Below are 25,871 nucleotides of genomic sequence, written 5' to 3' on the forward strand. Positions count from 1 at the left end.
ACTTCACATAGGCCATATGTGAGCCATGGCTTGGCCTGTCTTGACTTTGCTTACTCCTTCCTGGAAGTACTGGTACAGCATGACATTTCATCTAGTACTGTGGTGTGGCATTTTTTGTTCAACACGGCTCTCTTCAGTTCAGCAGAATTGTAGTTTCAGCACTGTTTACCCTTCACTATTGGTTCATGTATGAGGGACATTCATAGGTCCAGAGCCCGATTGCACAAAAGGTGGCAGTCAAGTGATTTGTCATCCCAAGTCTTTAAAAATGAATAGGAATTACAAAAGAGACGGATGAAAATTCTCAATACATATTATGCAGCTGCAAAACAATGGGAACTGCGAATTTGCAATGAAAGGATATTACAATACTATGAAGAAAGAATTTAAAGATTTACTTGACAATGAAAGAGCAGAAAATTACTACAATCGACACGTGAGATTCTTTGTTCTGTACACCAAAAAGCATTTGGTGCTAAATTTGCAGGCATTCAGACACGATGAAAAATGGTGGTATCAGTAATACAACTGCATGCATTATTCCACTGTCAGTTGCAACATTTTCAGGAACTGAATGTATGGAGAATACATATTACTGCAAAGTTCATTGGTTAAGTCACGAGGCATGCCGGGAATCATTTTTCGATTGAAAACTCACTACTGTTGAATTCATGAAGTACAAAGGACTGCAGAAACAAACATTATAACATCCAGAATGCATTGCAGCCCTCGTGGTTTAAGTGGACTTGACAATGCACTCTCCACAGCACGACACTGCAAAGTGAGAAACAATTTCTTTCTGATTTGATGGTGACACATTTAAAAACAAAATTGCATTACAGAAGGAACACAATCCGATAAACACAGTCCAGCACCCTATGCTCACTGTTGTTAAAGAAAATGTGAGGTTTGATGAACTGTGGCCTTAAATGAATTACAGAATAGTTTCCTAAATGTTTTGAGGAGACTGTCAACTTTACATCTGTTTTCGAGACCATTTGTTGTGACAAATTCTCTCACGTTAGAATTTTCCAGGACACGTACGTTAAGAGTTTTCATGTCTCCATAATGAGGTTGCAACAGTGCTACAATAATCTGATTGATCAACTGCAAAACTAAATAGGTTATGATTACGTGGCCTGTCTGAAAATTGTGAAATTGTCTGAGTCTGCGCGTATGCCAATAGTTTGCACCAGATAAAAATTATATTATATCTTCAGTAGAGCAAAAGTAATTAAATAATACAGAAAATCTGATTCATTTATGATCTACTTGCTGCAAAATGCGAACTATAAAACCAAGTAGTATGCAGGGCATCTCAATTGGCATTTAAATGCACCACTTTCACAGTTTCTCCCTCTTCCCACTCCACGGGTTTATACAGCAGTGTGACAGTGGGGGAAGTGTGCAACGAGGCTGGGGGAGGGGGGGGGGGGGGCTAAGAGGACCATGACACTTGTACTTGCTCGAGATTACAGTTTGGCTTGAACCCAGGGCCACATCAAATGCTACAGAAGTGGTAAGCATCATAAAATAAACAAAAGATTGAAAAAGACACGGTCTATTAGGGAGTAATATACAATAGTATACAACAGACATCCTAAAGAGATACTTTATTTTACGGACTATAAGGTGCACTTTTCTTTGAAAATTTTTCTCAAAAATTCAGTAGCATATTATATTAGAAATTAATATAAAAATGCCCAGTTTCTGATTTATAATTCCCACCACTCTAAAAAATGGCTATATATATTTGATTCCACGGGAAACCTATCTCTATCTGGTAACAATGGATTCAATTGAAAGCAGCACTGCACTGATGCAACCAACATGAGTTGCAGGGATTCAAAAGCTTGCTAACACTTCTCTCTCCCGCCTCACCATCACAAATCCAGAACACTGTCTAGCCCACAAAGCGTCATAGCAGTCTATCGTGCAAGTGGACTCTAATTTAAAGTGACTTGTGTTATCAGTAACAGTACAATATTTTTGTTAGTAGCTAGTTTCTTAATGGAAAAAAATAAAGGGTATTCATACAATGCAGGCTATAAATTAAAAGTAATGACGTATGCAGAAGAACATGGAAACAGAGCAGCAGAATGGCATTTTGTCTCTCAGCCAAAATCTATTAAAGATTGACAGGAAAAAAAATGTGCAAGTAGGGGACTGAATGCAAAATGGCCGAAACTAGAAAATGACATATTGAAATGGGTTCAAAGACTCTGTCAAAAAGGCACTGGAATTAATACAAAAATGATTCAAATACATGCTCATAAGCTAGAGTTACAGGCAAACCTACAGACTGTAAAGGTTGAGTGGGTTGGAGCCACTAGTTTATCAAGCTTCATGGGCTTAGCATGCGAACCCAAACCAAAATATCTTAGAAAATTCCATAAGAGTACGAAGAGAAATATTATCTTTTCATTGTTTTACTATTCAATATCAAAAGAAAACCAGTGTGGAGCTAACTCAAATAAGTAATATGGACGAAACTCCTCTGACATTTGACGTGCCGAGTAATAAAACTATTGCCGTGAAATGTGCTAAAACTGTAACTTTAAACAAGTGGACATGAAATAATGCACTACCCTGTTATCCTTTCATGCTGTGTTGACAGTATTAAACCTAATCCAATGATCATTTTCAAGTGTAAAACAATGCCACGCCTTCAGAAACACCGTCAGGTGCTGTTGCTCTCGTACATGACAAGGGTTGGACAGATGAGGCTGGTATGAGGTATGGATTAACAGAGTGTGGGAGAGAAGGAGAGGTGCTTTACTGAGGAAGACTTCTTTTCTTGTGCAAGACCAGGTCAGTAGTCAATTGCAAAAAAATCTGTGAAAGAGAAATTGAGACAAGGAAATACAGAGCTTGCTGTTATTTTGGCAGGACTTACTTCACAATTGCAACCTCTTGATGCTTCGATAAACAAACCATTTAAAGAAATGAATGATGGATGAAACCTAACACGAATTCCTGCCGAAGGGAGCTTTAAAACGACTTACAATCAAACAAGTGTATCAACAGATAAAACAGTCATGGTCTAGAGTGTGGGAAAACATTATTGCTAATCTTTCTTTCCAGAAGTGTGGCATAAGTAACACTCTTGATGGCAGTGAAAATCTACTTATATATGAAGAAGACAACGATGAGGATGAAGAGGAAGACGAAGAAGAAGAAAGTTGGCATGATGCTTTTTAGAGATTTTAAAGGTCAGTTCGGTTTTATAAACTTAAGATTTTTTTTAGTCTGGCTTTGTAATCTAACAATAAAAATGTTATTTTTTTTTCAAAAGAATGCTAAAGGATTAAGGCGAGTCTTATTGTTTCCTTAAATAGGTTAATAAACATACCTCCAAAATAGTTATTACTACACATTGAAGAAAATAAATAACTTTCTTTTGAATACAGTAACACAGTGTGGTGCATTAGCTTGAAAAATCCCACATCAAACAACAGCAACACTGATAAAATCTCTCTTCTGCATGTAATGCATCAGCAATAAAGTCTAATTTCTCTAACAGAAAATAAGAGAATAATTCAAAATTGTGGTAATACTGATGCATTCATGCTGCAGTGTCCTTTTCCCTCGACTAGATTCTTTTTAGTATTTTATTTACAGTGTGTTTGTATGTGTGTGTGTGTGGGGGGGGGGGGGGCGGAAGGGGGAGGGGGTGCATGATAAATTTTTTCACACAAAACATATCTTTATAACAACAAAATAATCAATTACTGATAATATAATGTAAATGGATAGATAAAAATCTACCCACCAAGTGGTGGAAGAGGACCATACACACAAAAAGGTTTTCTTTCCTTCTCATCCCATGCGGTAAGTCTTACCGGACTCATCCCTGACCTGGGGTTCTAGGTGAGTTTTCTGAACTGTACCCCTTTCCCTAAACCTCTCCAGTCCTTTTCCTTCACCCCTCTTCTTTCCCCTTCAACTCTTCTGCCAGAAGAAGGAGTCACTGTCTCTGATAGCTTGTAAAAGTTAAATCCTTTTGTGTGTGAAACATATCTTTAAGTAGAAGAGAAGTCATTTCTTAAAAACACATGTATCTCATGAGATTAATTTATTTGTAAGAACATAACTATGTCTGTTAATCCACAAGTGGATGCACTGATTTTCATAACACAAGCAGGTGCACGGCTTACTCTGCACACACGTAAAGAATAGCTGTAGTCATACAAACATGCTTGAGCAAAACTACAGTTTAATCTTAGCTTAATTAAACAATGATAAAATGAACTTATATCATATGAGCTATATCACAGTCTAGTTAAACCATAATAAAATAAGCTTTTGTTGCATCACTCTGTTGCCGCATATAATTGTTCCCCCTAAGTAATAAGCTCGGAGCATTAAACAGTATAGTTTCATCAGATCCCTGCCAAACATTTATTTTATCACTGATTGTCTCGTAGATAACTGCCTCATTGTGAGATTATGCTGCTGAGTGATTTTCTTGCATGGATCGTAAATTTTTTCTCACCTAGCTCGCTGTTTATTTTATGTTACTGCTGCTCACTTGGACATATGACAACACAACGCATCTCTGTTTTGGCTGAAGCTATGACAAAGGCATACACGAGGACTGACAATTGTAAAACAACAATGGAACCATGTAAGACAATGTTACTTGTGGTTGGTGCACTGTGTACAAAGACACGCCCACTTGACGTTAAGATTGTAAACACATATCATTACCTGTCAAGACCTTTCTGGGGAAAGGGATGCCTGTCATTAACGCTGGAAAGTTTCGCCGCAATCCATCATAAAGTTCAAGGAAATCTGTGTAACGTCGCTCGATGACAGCAGGGTTTGGATCAGGTTGTACACTGTCCTTACGAATCATTAATGTGTATGCCTACAGCAGATAACAAAAGTAGTAATATTAGATTGACAGTTGAGTAACAACTACAGGACAAACAATTACAATGGTGATCAGGATTGCAACTCACATTTTTTATGAAGTAAAAAGCTAAACTATAATTCTGAAACTCACCACATGTTTCTTTTCATTTTCTTTTTCTACTGTCCTCGCAGACACTATTTCAAACTTGAGAACAGGCTCTGCAAAAATGGCTGCATCATCCACTTCATTTTCCTCTGTTGAATTGTGACTGCTAATAACACCTCGTTTCACCTTGGACCACGACTCTAAAATAAATTATCAATACATAACTTTTACTGCCATTACACAAATCTGACCCAGTCAGTATATATGCTTTTCTTTTCTTTACAAAAAATAATAATAAAAAATCAAAGATAATTTTTAAATGGGGGAGGGCGTACAAAGATTTTATGGCACTCCTTAACATCTGCCTGTTGCACAGTCCCAAGAACATATTCAGAGTTAAATATACTATGTATCTCCACACATGAAATCTTCTCTCCAAATAGTAGAACAGGTTCAGAAAACATCATTCATGTGAAATGCAACTGATATATTTAACACAATGGTTTGCAAATTCCAGATGCAGAGAAACAGGCAGATGCCACATTCCCACATTTCCAAAAGGCACTGGGCACCACATGGACAGAGACAAAGATGGGCATTTGAGCTGTTTTGCAGATCAGTTTTACAGTGATACTGGTAATGAGATGAATTAATACTGTCACTATACAGCATTGTGTCAATAGCAGCATCAGAATAGAGTGATTGGTGCATATTGTTTGGGCATGCCACACTGTCTGCTACCACCATGAAGCAGTCCTTATCAGTTGCTCCCAGAGTACTGGTTCTTCATAATTTATTGTCCCAGTGAAGACAATAATTGAATCGAATACCGCACTGCCTCTCTATTGAAAAGCACCTAAAACTCCATTTAAAAAAAGATACTAATGAAAAGGAACAAGTCAAAGTTTCCTGTCAATTCTGTGTTGCATGAAACTTGTGATGAAAAGAATTAGTTTGAGGTGACTGCATCTACATCAGTCTTTAGGCCAGGGTTGCTTTCCTCCGGGTCTCTTAACGAGGGAACTGCTGTACTGTGTTATCCACGGTGTGCTTTATTTTGTTGTGACACCTCTACTGGCTATTGGATTACATTGCAATTTCAAAAGAATGTTGATACGATTGTGGAAAGAAAGGGAAATTTAATAAAGTTAGTTTTCTGTAGTGCAAGGAGTGGCACTCTGCTGTTGCCCATTGACATATTTTATATGAGTGTGCTGAATGAGATGTAGTTTATTGTGACAGTTGGTAGCCTCATGAGGGATATCTGTTGTGCTCATCTCATTAGTAACACTTATATCTGATGCTGTTAGCATACCCTGTTGGGCTGTGATGGCTGGCACCAAGGATGGTCCAAGCCTATAGTTATCTGCTCTATTCAGATTATTTGGGAGAGATATTTGATGGAGGTAGTTGAATAGATTCCCCATGTAACTTCAGAGGTGACAGCTTTGTGTCAAAGATGCTGAGTGGACCACAGCAACTGTTAATGGCAGTCAAAAGCAATTAAATTTCACAACCCTCAGCATTGCTGGCCACTATAAACAGTGAAACATTAGCCAAAATCTGACTTAGCAAAATATTAGAGAATATAAACCACACAACAGCTAAAACAAGGCCTAACTCCACTTTTGTCTGACGTTCAAAGCCAGACCGCATTCACAGGATGTAGCTGCCTATTCATCTCCACTTTAGTATGAGTGTCACTCTCATTGAGAATAAAGGTTTTTGACACAACTGCTGGTGTTCCTGTTGAGCGGCTGCACTGCAGCTTCCTTTTCAAGCTTTTGGACCCTGTTCTCCACCACTGCTGTCTGAACTCGCAACAAGTGGGCACGGAGCAACTGTATCGTCTTGACTGACAGAAGAACAGTATCTCACCACCTCTGGTAGCAATCTTTACAAACCTCACATCTACATTTGGTGGCATAAATGGAATAACACAAGTGAAGGTAGAACTTGTATCCTTCTGACACCTTCTACAGGTGAATTCAAAAGTAATAGTGCCAATGGTCAGCTTAGACTCCTCATCACCTGATGGCAGCAACAAAACCAACAACGGTCATGCATTGGGGAGCAACCAAGCCGTGGAATGCACTACACCATTGTGATTAAATGGCAGCCTGAGGATATCATTACTACTCACAGGTTCCTTAAGTTTCTTTTGTCCTCTTTCCCTTCCTTGCAGACATTCCACAGGCAAATAGGCTAGAAATAATAGCGCAAATTTATTTCGAGGGCAAGAGCCAAGGCGTGAGCTTGTGAAACCTGTAACATGTGCTCAGCATAGCCTACCAGGTCATGCAGTTTCTTGTACACAGTCACACAAAGTAATGTGTTTTACTTCTCGATGGAAGGGGCATTATGAAGAGACAGTGCAAAAAGAGTGTGCTTGGCCAAACCAAGCTTCTGGGCAAATACAGACAAGCATAAGCTACATTTGACAATGGTGGAATTGACCTTCATTCCACTGAAGCTGAAATTGCTATGGACAACATGTGACTTCTAAGTTCAGGAGTCCTCCATCGATCTCCTTCAGTATATTTTTCTTTTCATAATCTATATTAAGCTTTGAGTCACATGTGCAGTTAATACCTTCTATAGTGACATACATTTTGACATGTGTTAAACCATAGTTTGGTGGAAAGTTAACTGCCTCTAATGGCACAGAGCAAGATAAGGTCAAATGTAACTCCTCAAACTTCAAAGGATAATACTGAAGCTCCAGCTTCAAGGAAATAAATCACTTAATCTGATCCAATTTAAAGTTTGGTCAAAAGTACGCCATTGAATACCAAACCCACTGGTTACGGGAATTTTCACTGATATAGTGTCCATCTTATTCCATTGCATGAGCACAGAAAACAAGAACCTGAGTACAAGATGTATGATATGCACAAGAAGTATATCTCAGACTTTCTCCATTGTTCAAAGGAATCTGTTCATATAACTAAGTAGTGCACCTATGTAGTTTCATGCCACAATTTGTTAGGCAGTAAATCCTTCCCATCATTTGGGCAGCTGAAGGCTCTATCAGTTGATAGTTCACATGAAGAAGTACTGAAGTTAGTATGAGTCTTTTGTTTTTGAAAGTGTGGCAATGATCTACTTGAAATGGCCAAAAGCTGTGATGAAGAACTGAGAACTGAAGTTTTTCCTCCATTCTTTACAATGAACTGAGAGCAAAGCAAAAATGTAAAAGTAAAGGATGTCCATGAACCCAATGCACTTTTAGTTTCATGTATTGTATTAAATAAAACACACACACACACACACACACACACACACACACACACACACACACACACACACACTAGACAGTTTGTTTGCTATCTAATGAACTCATAAAAGAATGCTTATTATATCACTTGAAGCCAATTCCACGTCTAAAAATTGGTTCAGAAGGGCACATGCTTGATTCTGAATTTGAATTTATGAATGTACTGAATTGTTCAGAAAAGCTATTTCTATTACATCTCTCTAAAGAATTCCAACTGATGACATTACTGCTGAACGGTTGGTTACTGACTTAGTTGGGCCTCCTTTGGACTGTTTATTATGTGAGATTCTTAAACTAGAAGCACACAGAATGCAACTTCAAAAACGTTAAAAACATATGTTGTGACAGAGCACAGAGAAACTGTGTGACTGTGAAACTGTTGCATTCATTTGTTGCAGCTTATGTGACAAACTACATTTTCCCCAAGGTTGAAAATACTGCTACAGTTGTAATGTTCTTTTATATAGAACACAACTGGTTTCGGGCTCTTATACGCCCATCTTCAGGTGTCGTACCGAAAATAGCAACAGATGGGAGATATTTTTTTTACAAACAGCAATACACATAAAAAACAAAACAAAAAATTCCATAAAAAATTTAAAATCCACCGGTTGGGCTAGATGCTGTAAAACCTAAGTCAATGCCAAAGTGACACCAGACAGTACTATGGACGACTGCCTGGGTAAAGAAATATGCAAAGAATACCAGAACACTTATACTTGGTGCTGTGACCCCGAGCGGCGCGGTGTACAAGACTCTGTGTGCTACCAGTGAGTGCTAGAGCATGAAGTGGCGCACATGAAGGAGGAAGCAAACTGGTAAACCAGAGTGGCAAAAGTACTGCCATCTGTTGTAGGAAGAACGCGGGGCCGCTAGCCAGGCCATTCACAATCTGAATTAGTGATTTACATTTAAAATGAAACATGAAAAAAAGAAAAAAACATTATTTAGGAAGTCACATGAAAAAAGTTAAAGCCTTGATTGGTTGTCAACTTTTAGTTAGCAGTTTTTAAACTGACCCCACTTTTAATGTGTCCTTGCTCCTCGGAGTATGGGATCTCATCAACATTGGTGTTATTACTACTAGCTATTAATTGGCATAATAGTTTTTGCAATGTGGGCTGTAAGGTTTTGCTACTTTCCATTTCATTTTGGAGCTTACACACAGGAGTGACACTTGTGTATGTTCTTTTAACTAATGGCTGTGGCGTATTGTTCCATATATATAGAACCTTACAACTGTAGCGGTATTTTCAACCTCTCGTATAATGTTCCTCCAACAGGACTGTTTATATTATATTTTCATATATATACACCCTCACTAAACTAAAAACTTGCATGCCACTCATGTAAAGGGAGAAGTTTCATTGTGTTTTATGGTTTATACATAAATTTTATGTTGCCAGCTCCCACTCAGTATTCCTAAAGTTTTTTACTACTCTGTTCAACATGTTCCTTCACCACGCATAATGCACTTTTAATGTAGTATTGTCTGGCATCACTTTGGCATTGACTTAGGTTTTACAGCACCTATCCCGACCAGTGGATTTTACATTTTCTACCTGGAATTTTTTTGTTTTTGTTTTTGTTTTTTTAATATGTATTGCTGCTTGTAAAAATAAATAAATTCACCCGTCTCTTGCTATTTTCAGTGCAACATCTGAAGATGGGTGTATAAGAGCCCAAAACCAGTCATGTTCTAAATAAAAGAACCTTACAACTGTAGCGGTATTGTCAACCTCTCGTATAATGTTCCTCCAACAGGATTGTTTGTATTATATTATCATCATTTCTTTGAGAGTGATCACACTGACATAGCAACATCTAAATCTGGAAGGGAGGCATACCTCACTCACTCACCAGGCATACAAGTTAGGTGCGTAGATAAGAGATTTCTATCATATGACACACACACTCTCACCAATATCGTGTATGACACACCAGACGTTGTTTTCCAGTGGAGGATTCAGTTGACTTGTTGCCTCGTCATCAAAGGTTTGCAGTTCCCATTTGAAATCCACTTCCTTTCAACTGCTGACAGAGTAGTTGTCCAGAATCAACAACTTTCATTATAGGTCCCTTCCTTACACCTCACCATTGTAAATAGCCATTACACCTTGACACAAACACAAATTTGAATACGGCGAACAGTGAAAAAAAGTAAAACAAAATTTTAAAAAATGCACGAGGGAGCTTTCAACACGGCTCTCCCACATTGCAGCCTAACACCGTGACCACTTGATAGCGACAGTGCCACCTGTCTTCTTTGCTTAATGTTGCACTTGTTAAGCTTGGTCCATTCACTGTTTCTATTTTGCTTTTTTTTTTCACAGTTTAGTAGACTTTCTTCTTGTTTCCATGCTTGATCTGTGTTCAGTTTTTGACAGGCTGTCCACTGAACCCTCTTACCACTAAATCTGAGGGGGTGGGGGGTTGCTATGGGGAGTTTCCCTTGGTATAATTGTTACAAATCAATAGTTTGCTCTCTATACATTAGCAGCAGCAAATGCATGTCATACCAGCTGATCTCAAAGGGCTGACCCAAATGTGTTTATTTCTATGTGCAAATCAGAGTTGTAAACAATCCTAAGCCAAATCATTAGTGTGTGATGTAATAATTAAGAACACACCTGATAAGGAAGTTTGTACGCAAGCATTTAAATTAACAAACCTTGTTCTCGAGGAACAGCAAAAAAAACTTGGAAATGTCATGTGCAGCACAGTCATATTTTGATGGAAGTGGTATATTTTTGGTAAAATAATGTTCCTGTTCTCGGCACAGAAAGCGTGATTAGAATTCATCATGATCATCATCCAACTCAATGATTCAAACTCTGATGTTCATTTAGAGACCTGGCACAGACAACAAATCAGCAGCGGCACATATTTGACACACAGTCTTAAGGTAGTCCCTATACTACCCAATCTCACTGTAACAGCAGGAAGTGGTACCCAGAGTGTTTTTCTAAACATATGCACAATCAGTGCCCACATAAGGATATGTGCTGAGACACTGCTGTAAACAACGACATGTGACGAAAGTCTGCAAAGGCTGCATTGCTCTGCTCGACATAAATAGGCTACAGCCGCCGCTGAACCCTTTCACAACATGCTCACAAAAGTTCTATTTCCCACAAATAATCAACAACCTGCTAACAAAATTCCTACTTGATACCAGTTCACCAATTTCTATAATAAATGAGGAAACCCATTCTCAGATTAGTTCTCTGCCTCTTCTACATCTACATCTAGAATCTGCAAACCACTGTGAGGTGCATGGAAGAGAGTACATATCCCACTGTAACATTCATTAGTGTTTTTTCCCATTCCATTCACATGCGGAGCACAGGAAGAAAGACTGTTTGAATGCCTCTGTGAATGCAGTAATTATTCTAATCTTATCCACACAATCCCTATGTGAGTGATATGTAGGGGATTGTAGTATAATCCTAGAGTCACCATTTAAAACCGGCTCTTGAAACTTTGTAAATCTACTTTATCGGGGTAGTTTACTTCTATCTCCAAGAGTCTTCAAGTTCAGTTCCTTCAGTATCTCTGTGACACGCTCCCATGAAGCAAACAAACATGTGACCATTTGTGCTGCTCTTCTCTGTACACATTCAATATCCTCTATTAGTCCTATTTGGTAAGGGTTCCACACAAGATCAGTTACCTAAAATGGGTCGCACGAGTAATTTGTAAGCTATCTACTTAGTAGACTGATTGCACTTCCTCGGTATTCTAAAAATAAACCAAAGTCTACCACCAGCTTTACAGGTACCGAGCCTACAAGGTCACTACATTTCATATCCCTACAGAGAGTTACACCAAGGTATTTGTATGAGTTGGCTGATTTCAACAGTGACTCACTGATATTATAGTCATAGGGTACTATGTTTTTTCATTTTGTGAAGTGCACAATTTTACATTTCTGCACATTTAAATCAAGTTGCCAATCTTTGTACCACTTTGAAATCTTATCAAGACCTGACTGAATATTTATGCAGCTTCTTTCAGATAGTACTTCATTATAGATAACAGGATAATCAGAGGTTGTTATTAACACTTTCTGCAAGGTAAGTCAGCATGATGTAATGATTATGAACACGCCAGATAAGTCTTCGGCTGCCATTACAAAGGCTACAATCCTACAGTACACAGCGTAGTTTTGTGCAGTAAATGCACAGTAATGGTGTTGAACAAGAAAGTCAGCCGTTGGATTACTTTCCTCACTGTGCCTCCCTCACCTCAGACACAAAACATTTCTGGGATGGACACTTTTTCGTCTTTTGGTCTGAAAATAGTACAAGGCATCAACATTGTATAAGGAGTAGTAACATTTGGTATGTAGGAACTGCTGGTATAGCAATAAAGCGTGTGACTGGAAACAAGAGGTTGTGAGGTCGGATCCTGGCTGCACCATGGAAATTTTCAGTCTGCCTTTAGTCTAATCTTCACCTCTTAACAATGTTAGAAGTAGCCTGGAACGATATGTGGTTTGGATTACACATTAAACTGTAGTTCCCCTTTCTCTGGTTATATAGATGGGGTTGATTATGGAAATACAAGACTATCAACTTTGAAGAGAAGCTATCAGTTATCAAATGGCAAATGTGGTTGCCCCCCCTCCCCTGGCTAGAAAATTTTATAAATTAAAATCTCGATTAAGGCCTTTAAACACTATATTTCAGACTTTTCTGGCCCTAAATAAAGAGGGTATGCCCTAAATAAACAGAGTATATTTAATTGATGTTTTATTTCTTTCATATTAAAATTAATTCAAATTACTGTTCTTAATACAGAAAACTATTTCATCCTCATTGTTACCCACACTTCCAAAGAATGTGACAGGGGAAAAGTGCCGTTGATGGTACCCTTGCCACATCAACAAACAGGGTGGTCCATCTGAAGTTTCGGATGAGATTATCTCGAAAACTATACATCGGGTAAAAGTAGTGGGTAACCCAAGTTCGTAAGCTCAAAGGGGGACATCAAATGATACTACACGTGACCTCCAGCCACCGCCCCCTTGGGTGGGGCGGGGGGGGGGGGGGGGGGGGGGGGGGGGGGGCAACTTTTAAATCTTAAATGGAAACACCCATTTTTTATTCAGATTCGGATTCTCCAGAAAAAAGTTATCAAGTTTTGTCCGAACATTTTTTTAAACCATTGACAGATGGCACTGAAATTGAGAAAAAAGTAAAATTGGGGAATAACTCTGATTTATTTAGAATTATCCGACAAAGATGCATCAAATTGATAAAAAATGTGCACCAATTCTTTAGTTACGCCAAATGAAGCTATTTTTGTAGAAAATATGCTGTATCCTACTTTCAACATTACCCAGGAACAACAACATGGACGTAGCACAATGATGTTCCCATGGGGAGCTTCATTAGTGTGAGTCCCCTTGCATCTCACATGTTGGGGTGCTTAATTAGTGTGAGTCCCCTTACCTCTCACATGTTGGGGTGCTTCATTAGTGTGTGTCCCCTTGCCTCTCACAATTTGGAGTGCTTAATTAATGAAATTAGCCACAAAGAAATTGTTCAAAATGATTCCCATCTGCTTCAATGCACACAATTTTGAGCAGCACATCTTGTGGTATGGCTGCACAATCTCTTTGAATGCGTTGCTCCATATTGTTTCGTGTTGTGGGCTGTATTTCATAAACAATATTTTTTAAACAACCCCACAAGAAAAAATCAGGAGGTGTTAGGTCTGGTGAATGTGGAGGCCACTGAAATGGTCCACCGCGTCCTATCCTCCGACCAGGGTACTGTAAATTTAAAATGTTCTGCATATTTTTACCATAATGGGGAGCTGCTCCATCCTGTTGGAACCACATTTGTTGCCTAGTTTCTAAATCAACATCTTCCATTAGCTCCAACATATCATCACAGAGAAGTTGTAAATAAGATTCCCCAGTAAAATTTCGGTCATAAAAATACGGTCCTATCAAGTAACCATTTAAAATTCCACACCAGACCATTAACAACCATTTATGTTGATTGTCAACGGGTCTGTGCCAGTGCGGATTGACAGGCGACCAATATGACAATCATGACGATTTAATTCACCATCGTTTTTGAATGTGGCTTCATTGGTGAACATAATGAACCTAAAAAATTCATTGTTACCTCTTGATATTTCCAAGCCCCATTGGCAGAAATGCATGCGTATTTGCATATCTTTTGGTGTTAATGCCTGTGTCAGTTTGCATGCTATTTATGTGCCTTCAAAATCCTCAAAACAGTTGATTTTGGTATTCCAGTTTGTCTCTGAATCGCACAACTACTAATTTCGGGATCCAGTTGAACACAGGTGAGAACAGTAAGGGTAAGAGCATTATTTTCATTGCATTTGCGATGACGAGGTGGATGGTGCATGTATCCATTTCGAGCTTGCTGAGTGCAATTTCGAATAATGGTCTTGCTTGGATGTCATCCGTTTGGGTAAAGATCCGCATACAATTGCACAGCAGCAGCGTAATTGTTATGGCAGTCACCTAAAATTAACATCATATCGACAATCTCTGTAGGAGGATAGAGAGCCATGTTTCGCTAAAGAATAATTTACTTTCGTCAATTGATGTTTACAGTTCACAATCTGAAAGTGAAGTGACGTCTGATCGCATTACACCAACCTTTATACTGAGCCACAGTTCGCAGTTTGGCCATGGTAGCGCCACAGTCGGGTGGGTAATGCAATTGTGAAGAGTTCCCTAATGAGATTTTAATACCATTCCACCTCCCTCCATCAAAAACTGTGGCAGGTAGGATACATTTTGTAACAAAAAGCTTAATTTGGTGTAATGAAAGAATTGCTGCACATTTTTTATCGATTTGATGCATCTTTCTTGGATAATTCTAAATAAATTGGAGTTCTTCCCCAATTTTAATGTTTCTCGATTTCAGCGCCATCTGTCACTGGTTTAAAAAAAATGTTTTTTAAGGAGAATCAAAATCTGCAATAAAAAATGGAGGTTTCCATTTAAGATTTACAAGTTGCCCCCCCCCCCCCCCCACCCCAACAAAGAGGGCAGGGGCTGGGGGTCACATGTAGTATCATTTGATGTCCCCCATTAAGCTTACAAACTTGTCTTACCCACTATTTTTACCCGATGTATAGTTTTCAAGATAATATCATCCGAAACTTCAGATGGACCACCCTGTATACTATGAATGCTGCTTCCTACATCCATTCATCATTCATTTCTGCCTAGAAAAAAACACCTAACTATGCCTCTGAAGATTCCAAAGGCACTTGGCACTCCTCTGCCTCACAGTTAGTGACAAAATCATAAAGTCTGCTTCTTGTCAGCTCCATTTTGGAAAGGAAGACACGTAAAAACTACACACAATACTACAGACAGAGCAAAAACAAACAAAAGTGCTGCATACCAGCATTTAATGGTAGCAGCCTAGGAACAATGTCCCTTTGATCTGTACACACACAACCGTGAAACACTGGTTTTGTGTTGCCAACATGTTGATGACATGCAGTGAACATCTGCAGTCCAGTACTAGCTGCAAACAATATTGCAGACCATGTTTGAAACTCAGTGTAAACACGTCTTTAGTAAGCTGTGGTGACAATATCATTTGTAGATAGGATTTCTGTGTATTCAGGGAGGAAACTGGTACAATTTACAAAACATTTTAGTAGCATATGATTAGTAAAGTGCAAACTGTACCTCTTTTGATTTTTTAAAAACATCAATTGTAAAATAACAATTTCCATAATTTTTTAGTGACTTCCCGTAACTCTGTAATTAAGTTGATAAATTATGGGCAATCTGTAATAATTGGCAGCCATGGAAACGCAAGTCACCGAAGTGGTGTCCAATAGAAAGACTAGCACTAGGTCATTAAGTCATACACAATTATTACTATTAAACTATTTGATGATCCTTGTTTACTATGCACGGAATTTTCAGATCTATTTCCATCATGCTTAGGGTGTGCAAACTATACTGTAGCTCACACTCAGTTAAAATCTTCTGCAGTATCTTGCTAGTTTAGTGCTAGATCAGAACTAGTAGCATTGCGTGATGACCTCAAGATGGATGTAGATAATCTTGGCAACAAGACCTCTTCACACTCAAGACATCAAGTCAACGGGCAACACCACTGGTACTTTTGTGCATTCCAAATGCACAATCATAAATGCACTATTGATTATTTGCATCTATCCCATCCCAAGGGCAGAACGGCTCTTGTCAAAACTATGAGGTGGCCAGTATCTCTCCAAATTTGATTTATCCGAAGTATATTTGCAACTGCCGTTAGATGAACAGTCATTCCAATTCATGATTATTAACACACCATTTGGATTGGACAGACATAACAGGATGGTCTTCAGAACTGCTAGTGCATCAGCAATTTTCCAACATTTTTGGAGCAGCTGATTCAAAACATTTTGAATGCAGTCAACTATATGGACAATACAGTTGTGACACTACAAGAGAGCAACACCTGACAAACTTATTATGTCAAGTGTTCCAGACACAACAACAAAACAGATAAGAGCACAATCTGTCACGTGGGGTACTAAGACCACACATTGAATCATAAAGGACTCCAAGCAACTCAGCAATATATATAACCCACAGACAAAAATTCAACTTACACAGCCTTTAGTCATTTCCTGGCAAAACCAATCTCAGAGTGACATTAGCACCTGACAACAGTACTGTTCCACCCAGCCTCTAATGGTGAAGTGGAGTGGTTCGTCCACATATTTGAAGTGCTGCTGTGAAAAATTATGTCAGTCACACCCAAAGCTGAAGTCCTAACCCAGTTCATGGCCACCTACAAGGCAACACCAATCCAGGGTCACACTTTGGTGGAACTACTGCAGGGCCAATGACACCTGACACTCTGGAACCCCCTGCAGCTTAAAATACATCCATGCCAGCCCAACCATAACCCCTCAAGAAGTCTGGACTTGCCTTTGGGAGAGCTCCATGATGGCTACCACACATCATCAGAGACAACTGAACATGACAGGTGTTCACCAAAGAAGCCAATGGGCCATCATGATATGACATGTAAACCAGCTGCAACCATGCTTAGCAACTTCCACTACAAGCTCCGGTTCCAGCACCAGCTCAGTACAACTTCAGATGCCAGACCGAGACAGGTCAACAACCACAGGTTCAAGTCTAAACAGGTTCTTTGTGAAATATGGTGTCTTCCCATATCCAGCACCAATGACTCCCAGCGGTGACCCAAAGACCAGAGTACCAGCACCAGTGAGCTCCAGCATCATGACAATGCCCTTGCTGTAAGTAGAGGTCACAACACAACCACAAACACAAGCTGATGTGATGGTGGACATTGAACCCCTAGCTTGTCTGCCCAAACATGAAGCACCTCTCCCCTACCGGTAAGGAACCCCACTACCAACAAGGTGACTTTTAAAGCTATGGACCAGTTAAAGAGGGGCAGGATGATATATATACATCCTCAATAGCGACGCCAATAATCTGCAATGTATGCTGCCAAAGACTTCGCCAGCAACCGATAAGAGGCACCTACAAGCAGTTATATGGGCTAGGCCTCTGACAACATGCAGAAAATAAAACCAACCACCTTGCCAGTACAAGCTCACTTGATATCGTGCTGTGCTCTAGTATCTACCTTGCCGCCACAGTGTGTACATGACCAGCTGCTTATTGGATCTCACTTGGAATAAGAATTTATGATTTGATGGATTTCTCTGAAAAATCCACAAAATCACTTGTAGAAGTGAAAAAATAATAGCGGGTGAAGTCATTAGATAGACATGAAATTCAATAACTAAGTACTCATCCCTCCAGTAATAAATCCCACTGCTTTAGTGGTTACCTTTTTTTTTCATTATCTGCATCATTTCTATAATTCTTATTACAGTGTCACTATCTGTCACATAGCTACAATGGTCAAATCAACATTCAAGATTGACACTGAGTTTTCTTTCTTGTATTAATATCCATCTATGTCACTAACAAGCCCTGCTGCATAAATTCAATAATCAATTAAAAAAAACACTACTAGTTATCTGATAATATAAGCATCTATTATCACATTTAAATGGTGCACTACCAGAGGCAAAAGAACTGTGACTGTTTACACATCAAGTTTTCATAATTGTTCACTATTTTATTGCAATAAGTAGCTTATTTATTGTTTTTATGCGCATCACTACATACATGATACAAATACCTGCAAAGCATACATCTTACGCATACTTTTCACTAGTTCACATTTTAAATTTTGTCAGCACATTAAAATTAAATGTGAAATTATTAAACAGATTTATAGCAATGCAAGAAAAAGTAAACTTTTTCATAACAGCTGTAAATATCACAATTTGGGTCCAATAAAACAGAATGGGATTCCACATTCTTAATACAAAAGAATAAGGTAAAACACAATCATTTACTTCTAATAGTATTTAAAGTGGCACAATTAATTACTTATATGGGCACTGGCTTCACTATGTGCCCCTGGGGTCTCACTAAAGCTCAGTGTTCCTTGTTCCAGTCGTGTATCTGGTTCCTCACCAAGAACCAGGTTTTCAAGATCCTGGCCACCATTCAGAAGGTTATCTGTTTTATCTGTGTAAAATTAAAGCACAATTATTTCATAGTTACAATATTGTTAGTTGAATTAAGCATAAAATTAGACTAAGTAAAACTGTTAATGTCTTATAGTTTCTTGAATAATATCTCTCACATCAAACATGAATTTAAACAACACACAAAAGGAATAGTAACAAAGAAATACAAATACAACATCTTGCCTGTGAATGTGGTGCAGGAAAAATGAATACAAAAAAAGAAAGAAAGATTATGCTCTCTCTCTCTCTCTCTCTCTCTCTCTCTCTCTCTCTCTCTCTCTCTGAAATGACAGAAGTCATGGGACAGCGATATGCCCATATACAGATGGCAGTAGTATCACACACACAAGGTACAAAAGGTCAGAGTTTTGGCAGGGCTGTCATTTGTACTCGGGTGATTCATCTGGAAAGTTTTCTAATGTATTTGTGGCCACATGGTATAAATTAACAGACTCTGAACATGGAATAGTAGTTAGACCCAGATGCATGGAACATTTCATTTCAAAAATTGTTAGGGAATTCAATATTGCAGAATCCACTGTGTCAAGTGTCTGCCAAGAATGCCAAATATCCGGCATTACTTCCCACAATGGACAATGCAGTGGACAATGGCCTTTACTTACCTACAGCAGCAGCAGCATTTGCGTAGAGTTGATAGTGTTAACACTGCATGAAATGACCACAGAAATCAATGCTGGGCATACGACGAACATATCCATTACGACAGTGTGGCAAAATGAAGCGTTAATGGGCTACGACAGCAGATGATGATCATGAGTGTCTCTGCTAACATCACAACATTGTCCGCAGTGCCTCTCCCGAACTCGTGCCCATATCAGTCGGACCCTCCACAACTGGAAAACACTGGCCTCATCAGATGAGTCCCAATTTCAGTTGCTAAAAGCTGATAATAGTGTTCAAGTGTGGTGCAGACACAAGGAAGCCATGGACCCAATATGTCAATAAGGCACTGCGCGAGCTGGTGGTGGATCCATAATGATGTAGGCTGTGTTTACAGGGAATGGACTGGGTCCTCTGGTCGAACTGAAACAGTCACTGACCAGAAATGGTTACATTTGGCTACTTGGAAACCATTTGCAGCCATTCATGGACTTCATATTCCAAAACAGCAATGTACCTTATCACCGTGCCGGGTCTGAAGCGCATCCTCGACAATCCAAGTGAATGATTTGGCCAACAAGAGAGCCCAACATGAATCCTTTTAAACATTTATGGGACATAATTGAGAGGTCAGTTGGTGCACAAAATCATTCACTGCCAATACTTTCGTAATTATGGAGGGCTACAGGGGTAGCACAGCCCAATGTTGCTGCAAGGGACTTCTAACAACTTGTTGAGTTAATGTTGAGTTTCTGCACTATGCCAGGCAATAGAGGGTCCCACACAATATAAGGAGGCATCCCATGACTTTTCTCATATCTCTCTCTCTCAAACCAATACATCATCATCACCATCTCTGAATGCATGATGCTTTTGTGTTGTGCCAATGAGAAGGTTTCCGTTTTCCCCCCAAGCTGAACCTACTTCTTCCCCTTTCAGTTTTCACTCACAAGAATAAAATTTACAACAGCATTGTTGGCCATTCTCTTTATAAATACACAATTTTTAATCATCCCATAAATAATACTAAAATATGTTTTACATTAACTCACTTATCAGTTATCAAACTAAAAAGGGCTTTTCACATGTACAGCATTTAAATGCATGCACTATTCTGTGTGTATGACAACCTCAATGAAAAAAAAAGAGGAACAACCAAAGCAAGCTGCTGCCACCCAGGCTGACAGCATAGGCTTTCCAGTCATAACAACTACTTGTGTCCTTGTCAAGTTTGCCAGTCAACCTTGCAATCAAGTAAACATATTTCAGCAGTCCACATCACTGCTATCTTGAAATGAAACTTGATGCTGTACCTCATTGAACTGAATCTACACCACAGATGCTCTATCATTCACCAAACAAAAAATGTACCACATTTATGAAAATTAACATCAGTTTTCATCAATAATCGTTTTGCAATGCCAACATCACTCTTGCTACATTCACTACACTTTGGTCACACACTTGTGACAATTCAAAACAACAGTAAAAAATGAAGCAAATGTGCATTTCCAAGATGTGGTAAGACTTGTCATGACACTGAACGGATGGGGTACAAATATATGACTCCAAGACTTTATTTCAAAGGTCAAATATATGATTTCAAGATTATTTCAATGTATGGAAATCAAATTTTCAACATTTCTTATCAGGTACAAACACACAAATGGGTGCTCTAGAAGGCTTTTTGTTAATTTCATTACTTTCAGTGTTATTTGTGCTTGTAAGTAATGGATGGCTTATTAACCCCCTAAACTTAATGGTTGAGATCTCTCCACATTTATAATTAATTATCCATTAAAATATTTCTTTGGATTGCTTAAACTTATATTATGGAATAGGTTCAAATGTTACAAACCACCATAAAAAAATGGTTCAAATGGCTCAGAGCACTATGGGACTCAACTGCTGAGGTCATTAGTCCCCTAGAACTTAGAACTAGTTAAACCTAACTAACCTAAGGACATCACAAACATCCATGCCCAAGGCAGGATTTGAACATGCGACTGTAGCGGTCTTGCAGTTCCAGACTGCAGCACCTTTAACCGCACGGCCACTTCGGCCGGCAAACCACCATAAAAATTGACTGTATAACTGATACTGTATACCCAAATGGGATGTGAATTCTGATCACAGTCTTTCGCAGCAGCTGCAATCTTTTGCGGAGTTGGAGAGAGGGTGGGGAGGGAGAATTAGAGAAGACTAGTGGATGCGTAAGTGGAACAGAAGGAAGGCAAGTGAGATACTGGGGTGGGAGCAGGGAAGCAGATAGAGGATTGGGACTAGCAAAAGTCAAGGCCAAGGGTGTTAAGAGAAAGAAGAATGCATTGTAGGGACAGTTCCTAGCTGCAGAACTCAGGAAAGCTGTTGTTGGTTCCAAATGATGCAGGCTGTGAAGCATTCACTTAATTGAAGCACATTGTGTTGGGCAGCAAGTTCAGCAACTGATTAGTCCAGCTGTCTCTAGGCCATAGTTTGGCAGTGACCATTCATGTGGATGGACTGCTTGTAAGTTGTCATGCCCATGTAGAAAGCAGTACAGTGGTTGCAGCTTAGTTTGAAGATCACATAGTTGCTTTCACACACAGCCCTACCTCTGATGGGATAAGAGATGCCTGTGACAGGACTGGAGTAGGAGGTGGTTGGAGAATGTAGGGATAGATCTTGCATCTATTTCAGGGATATGTACCACCAGGCAAGGAGTTGGGAGCAGGGATTGAGTACGAATGGACAAGGATATTGTGTAGGTTTGGGGGACAATGGGAAACCATTGTGGGAGTGGTAGGGAAGATTGTGAGTAGGATATTCCTCATTTCAGGGCACAACTACGTATAGTTGAAACTTTGGTGGAGAATGTCATTCAGTTGCTCCAGTCCAGGATGGTACTGAGTCATGAGAGGAGTGCTCCTTTGTGGCCAGATGCTGCGTATTTGGGAGATGGTAGGGGACTGGATAGTTGGGACAGAGAGATCTGTTTCTGAACAAGGTTGGGAGGGTAATATCAGTCTGTGAAGGCCTCGCTCAGTGAGACCATCATGTGGAGGACTACATTAAGAAAGGTTGCCTTTTGGGTTGAAGAGGACTAGGCGAAGCAAATGGGGGAGAAGGTGTAGAGAATTTAAAGAGAGATATGGGCAGACTGCAATTAAATATAGTGAGAATTACTTAAGTGTAATGGCAGGAAGAGCAGAACTTTTGATTGGATTTATTTGTAGGTGATGCCTTCAAATGAGAAGTAACTGTGGGTGAGGATATGGCTGGTCATGATAACCAGGAATGAGGTTGCAGCCTTGGAGTCAGTTGGGTATTGGGAAAGGTACAGTTCAATAGCTGCAAGGCTATCAGCATCAGTGATGTTTAGTATAGAGGAAGGTGGCATCAACAGTGATGAGTGGGGTGCCAGGTAAAGGAACAGGAGCCGAAGTAAATAAGGTTAAGTTGCAAGTAATAGGCTGAAGATATTGGTCCATGAGAGCAGAGATTCTCTCTGTGGGGGCAAGTAATCTGTCACAATGGGGTGTCCTGGGTGGTTGGGTTTATGGGCTTTAGGAAGCATGTAGACAGGAATGTGGGGAGTGGCAGGGGTGTGGGGTGAGATAAAACTCAGGGGAGAGGTTCTGAAATGGACCTAAGGATTTGAGGAGGGACTGGAGATCCTGCTGGGTTTCTGGAATGGGGCCTCTGTGGGATGGTTTGTACATCTATGAATCTGAATCCCTGCACTTCATAATCACAGTAGTGGCACCTTTGTCTGCACGTAGGGTTATAGGGTCGAGATTAGTTTTTAGACAGTGGATTGCAGTTTTTCCTGCAATGTAAGATTGGCTTCCATGTTGATGGATTTGTGGAATGACGATGATACAAGGTTCAAGGTTAGAAAATTCTGAAAAGTTGACAGGGGTTGATTTAGGGGTAATGGGAGTTGATCACAGTAGGATGGGAGTAGTGAACTAAGTCAGGTACGGTTCAATATTGTTATTGAATTGAGACTGATTGGTAGGTTTAGTATGAAAAAGTCTTTCCATTGTAGGGACCAGGAGATGGAGAGCCTATTTCATCTTTTTTTCACTTCTTTGGTCAGTCTACACCCAGCCCACAGTGAGTACAATGAGTTTACTATGGTCCATGGTTGGAGTCTGTAACGGGAAATCCTCTAGCATTACTTTTCCTCAAAAGTAGTTGTCGATACCAGTATTATTTTTCAAATTTTGGACAGGTCAATATTATCTCAGTTGCTTTTCTGAAAATTTCCACATAATTTTATACACAGTACTTCAATTACAGTACATTTCAAGTTAAAATGTATGAAAAGGAATTACTTTATAAAATATTTTAGTTTTAATACTATAATCGATAAGTACTAGTTCTGAATGTATAGTTAAAATTATATTTTTAAAAAACAGGAAATCATGAATTACTGGCACACACAACATTTCTATAATTAATTACACAATCCTGTACTTTACTAGGTTTATTCTGAATTCATTTATGAAATAATTAAAACTAGCAGGACTTCATCTGTTAAGAAAAATTAAAAATCCGTTGGAATATTGATATGTCCGCAGAGCATGGAAGTCATAAGCATGCCTCTGATGTTATTGGACATATTTTTGTAAGAACAATGTAATTTCGGCTTTGTTAATGTGAAAAATCAAAAGACTATATGATGAACTAAAATGTGAGACAATATATTTACATAAAAATAAAAATTCTCCAACAATCTTCAAATTTCTTTAGTTCAATCCAACCCCTGAGATTTTCAGCTTCAAGAATCAGACCCCTAGACAAGAAGAACTGGAGCCATCTCAGCATGCCACACAAAGTAAACTAGAAAGTTTATTGTAATCCTCACTCCTCTCAAATCTTCATAAAAGACATTGTATAATGTGGACTATAGATGGAAGTAGGAGGGAGGGGGTGGATTACAAGTCCAAGCCAAGAAGCCAGTGTGCTACCTTCTGCAGCATTCATCAGTGAGCGGTAAAGCGTAAAGCAGAAGGTCTGGGTTCAAGTCTCAATCCAGCACAAATTTTCATTGTCACCAATACATTGTGCAACTGAGGTCTGGTCATTCTGGGAAAAATAAGGATAATCTGTAAGGAAAGATAGAACATGTACAAGAGCCAAGAGGGAATAATAAGAATGGAAGACCAAGAATGAAGTGCTCGGATTAAAAAGGGTGTAAGACAGGGATGTAGTCTTTCACTCTTTCTGTTCCACCTCTCCATCAAAGAAAGAATGACGAAAATAAAAGAAAGGTTCAAGAGTGGAATTAAAATTCAAGGTGAAAATATATCATTGATAAGATTTATGATGACATAACTATCCTCAGTGAAAGTGAAGAAGAATTACAGGATTTGCTGAAGAGAATGAATAGTCCAATGAGTACAAAATATGGATTGAGAGTAAATAAAAAAAGGACGAAAGTAATGAGAAGTAGCAGAAATAACAACAGTGAGAAACTAAACATGCGGATTGGCGATCACAATGTAGATGAAATTACGGAATTCTGCAGTCACTGGTGAGTGGCAAAGCTTAGGGAAATCTGGGTTTGAGTCCCAATCTGGCACAAATTTTCACTGTCACCAATACACTGTGCAGCTGAGGTCGGATTGTATTTGCAATAGTGACTACATTTCTTGCTTTGTTATTTGCTGTACCTTGTTCTTGGAAGAGGGATTGGTGTTCAGTTATACCAGAGTTCCATTTTTAACTGAGCATACTAATAAATGCAGTTAATGTATTTGGTTTATTTATTTGTATAGGTGTCTTCAACATTACACTGGCGCAGTTATATTTGAGGTTACATGTTACTGGACACATACCAAAGTCAAGGCAGCTTCTTAACACTTGTTTGCACATCCATTAATCTGTCAAGTCTTTGGTGCTTCTTCACTGTGTTCAATATTTACTTTTTCTTTTTCAAACTTACTCTTCCTTTATGTTACAACAATTCTTCTTTTTCCTGTTCTTTTTGTTGCCTTAGCCACTTTTCTCCTCTTCAAAGTACTGTTTATATCTGATATGAGCTGTGTATGTCAATTGAAGCAGCTCCTGAGTGATCACCACAACCTTTCCCTCGAACACATTCACAACAGTTTCTCTTAGGCACAGCTCACACTGAGATAATATGACACATGATATGACATGTTGCAATAAAGTTCATGTGATGTGACACTTTTTGGTGCAACACTGGTCTTCCCACTGGGGAATTGCACAAATTGCGTTTCTGTTTCAGCTGCAATCATGAGTTCTCCTGAAGAGAATGTTACGGTGGTTTACCATTATTTAAAGCTCAAAACACTGAAAAAGAAATGGAAGTACTAGGTGCCCCCAAACAATGCTATTAAATATCAAACATACTTCATCTTGTCTTTTTTCACGAGCTCTCCCAACACTGAACAC

At 39.1% G+C, this 25,871-nt stretch overlaps 1 protein-coding gene across 1 annotated transcript in view; it reads right to left on the reverse strand.

Annotated features, from left to right (window-relative positions):
• LOC124777819 (sorting nexin-21) overlaps positions 1-25,871 on the reverse strand; it is a 56,444-nt gene that overhangs the window by 16,432 nt on the left and 14,141 nt on the right. The window contains exons 3-5 of the mRNA XM_047253341.1: positions 18,703-18,843; positions 5,009-5,163; positions 4,711-4,870 (exon numbers count right to left, since the gene is read on the reverse strand). Coding sequence (XP_047109297.1) covers positions 4,711-4,870; positions 5,009-5,163; positions 18,703-18,843 — 456 coding nt within the window. The remainder of the gene's footprint in view (positions 1-4,710; positions 4,871-5,008; positions 5,164-18,702; positions 18,844-25,871) is intronic.

Source organism: Schistocerca piceifrons, chromosome 2 (genome assembly GCF_021461385.2).
Source record: "Schistocerca piceifrons isolate TAMUIC-IGC-003096 chromosome 2, iqSchPice1.1, whole genome shotgun sequence".
Lineage (NCBI taxonomy): Eukaryota > Metazoa > Arthropoda > Insecta > Orthoptera > Acrididae > Schistocerca > Schistocerca piceifrons.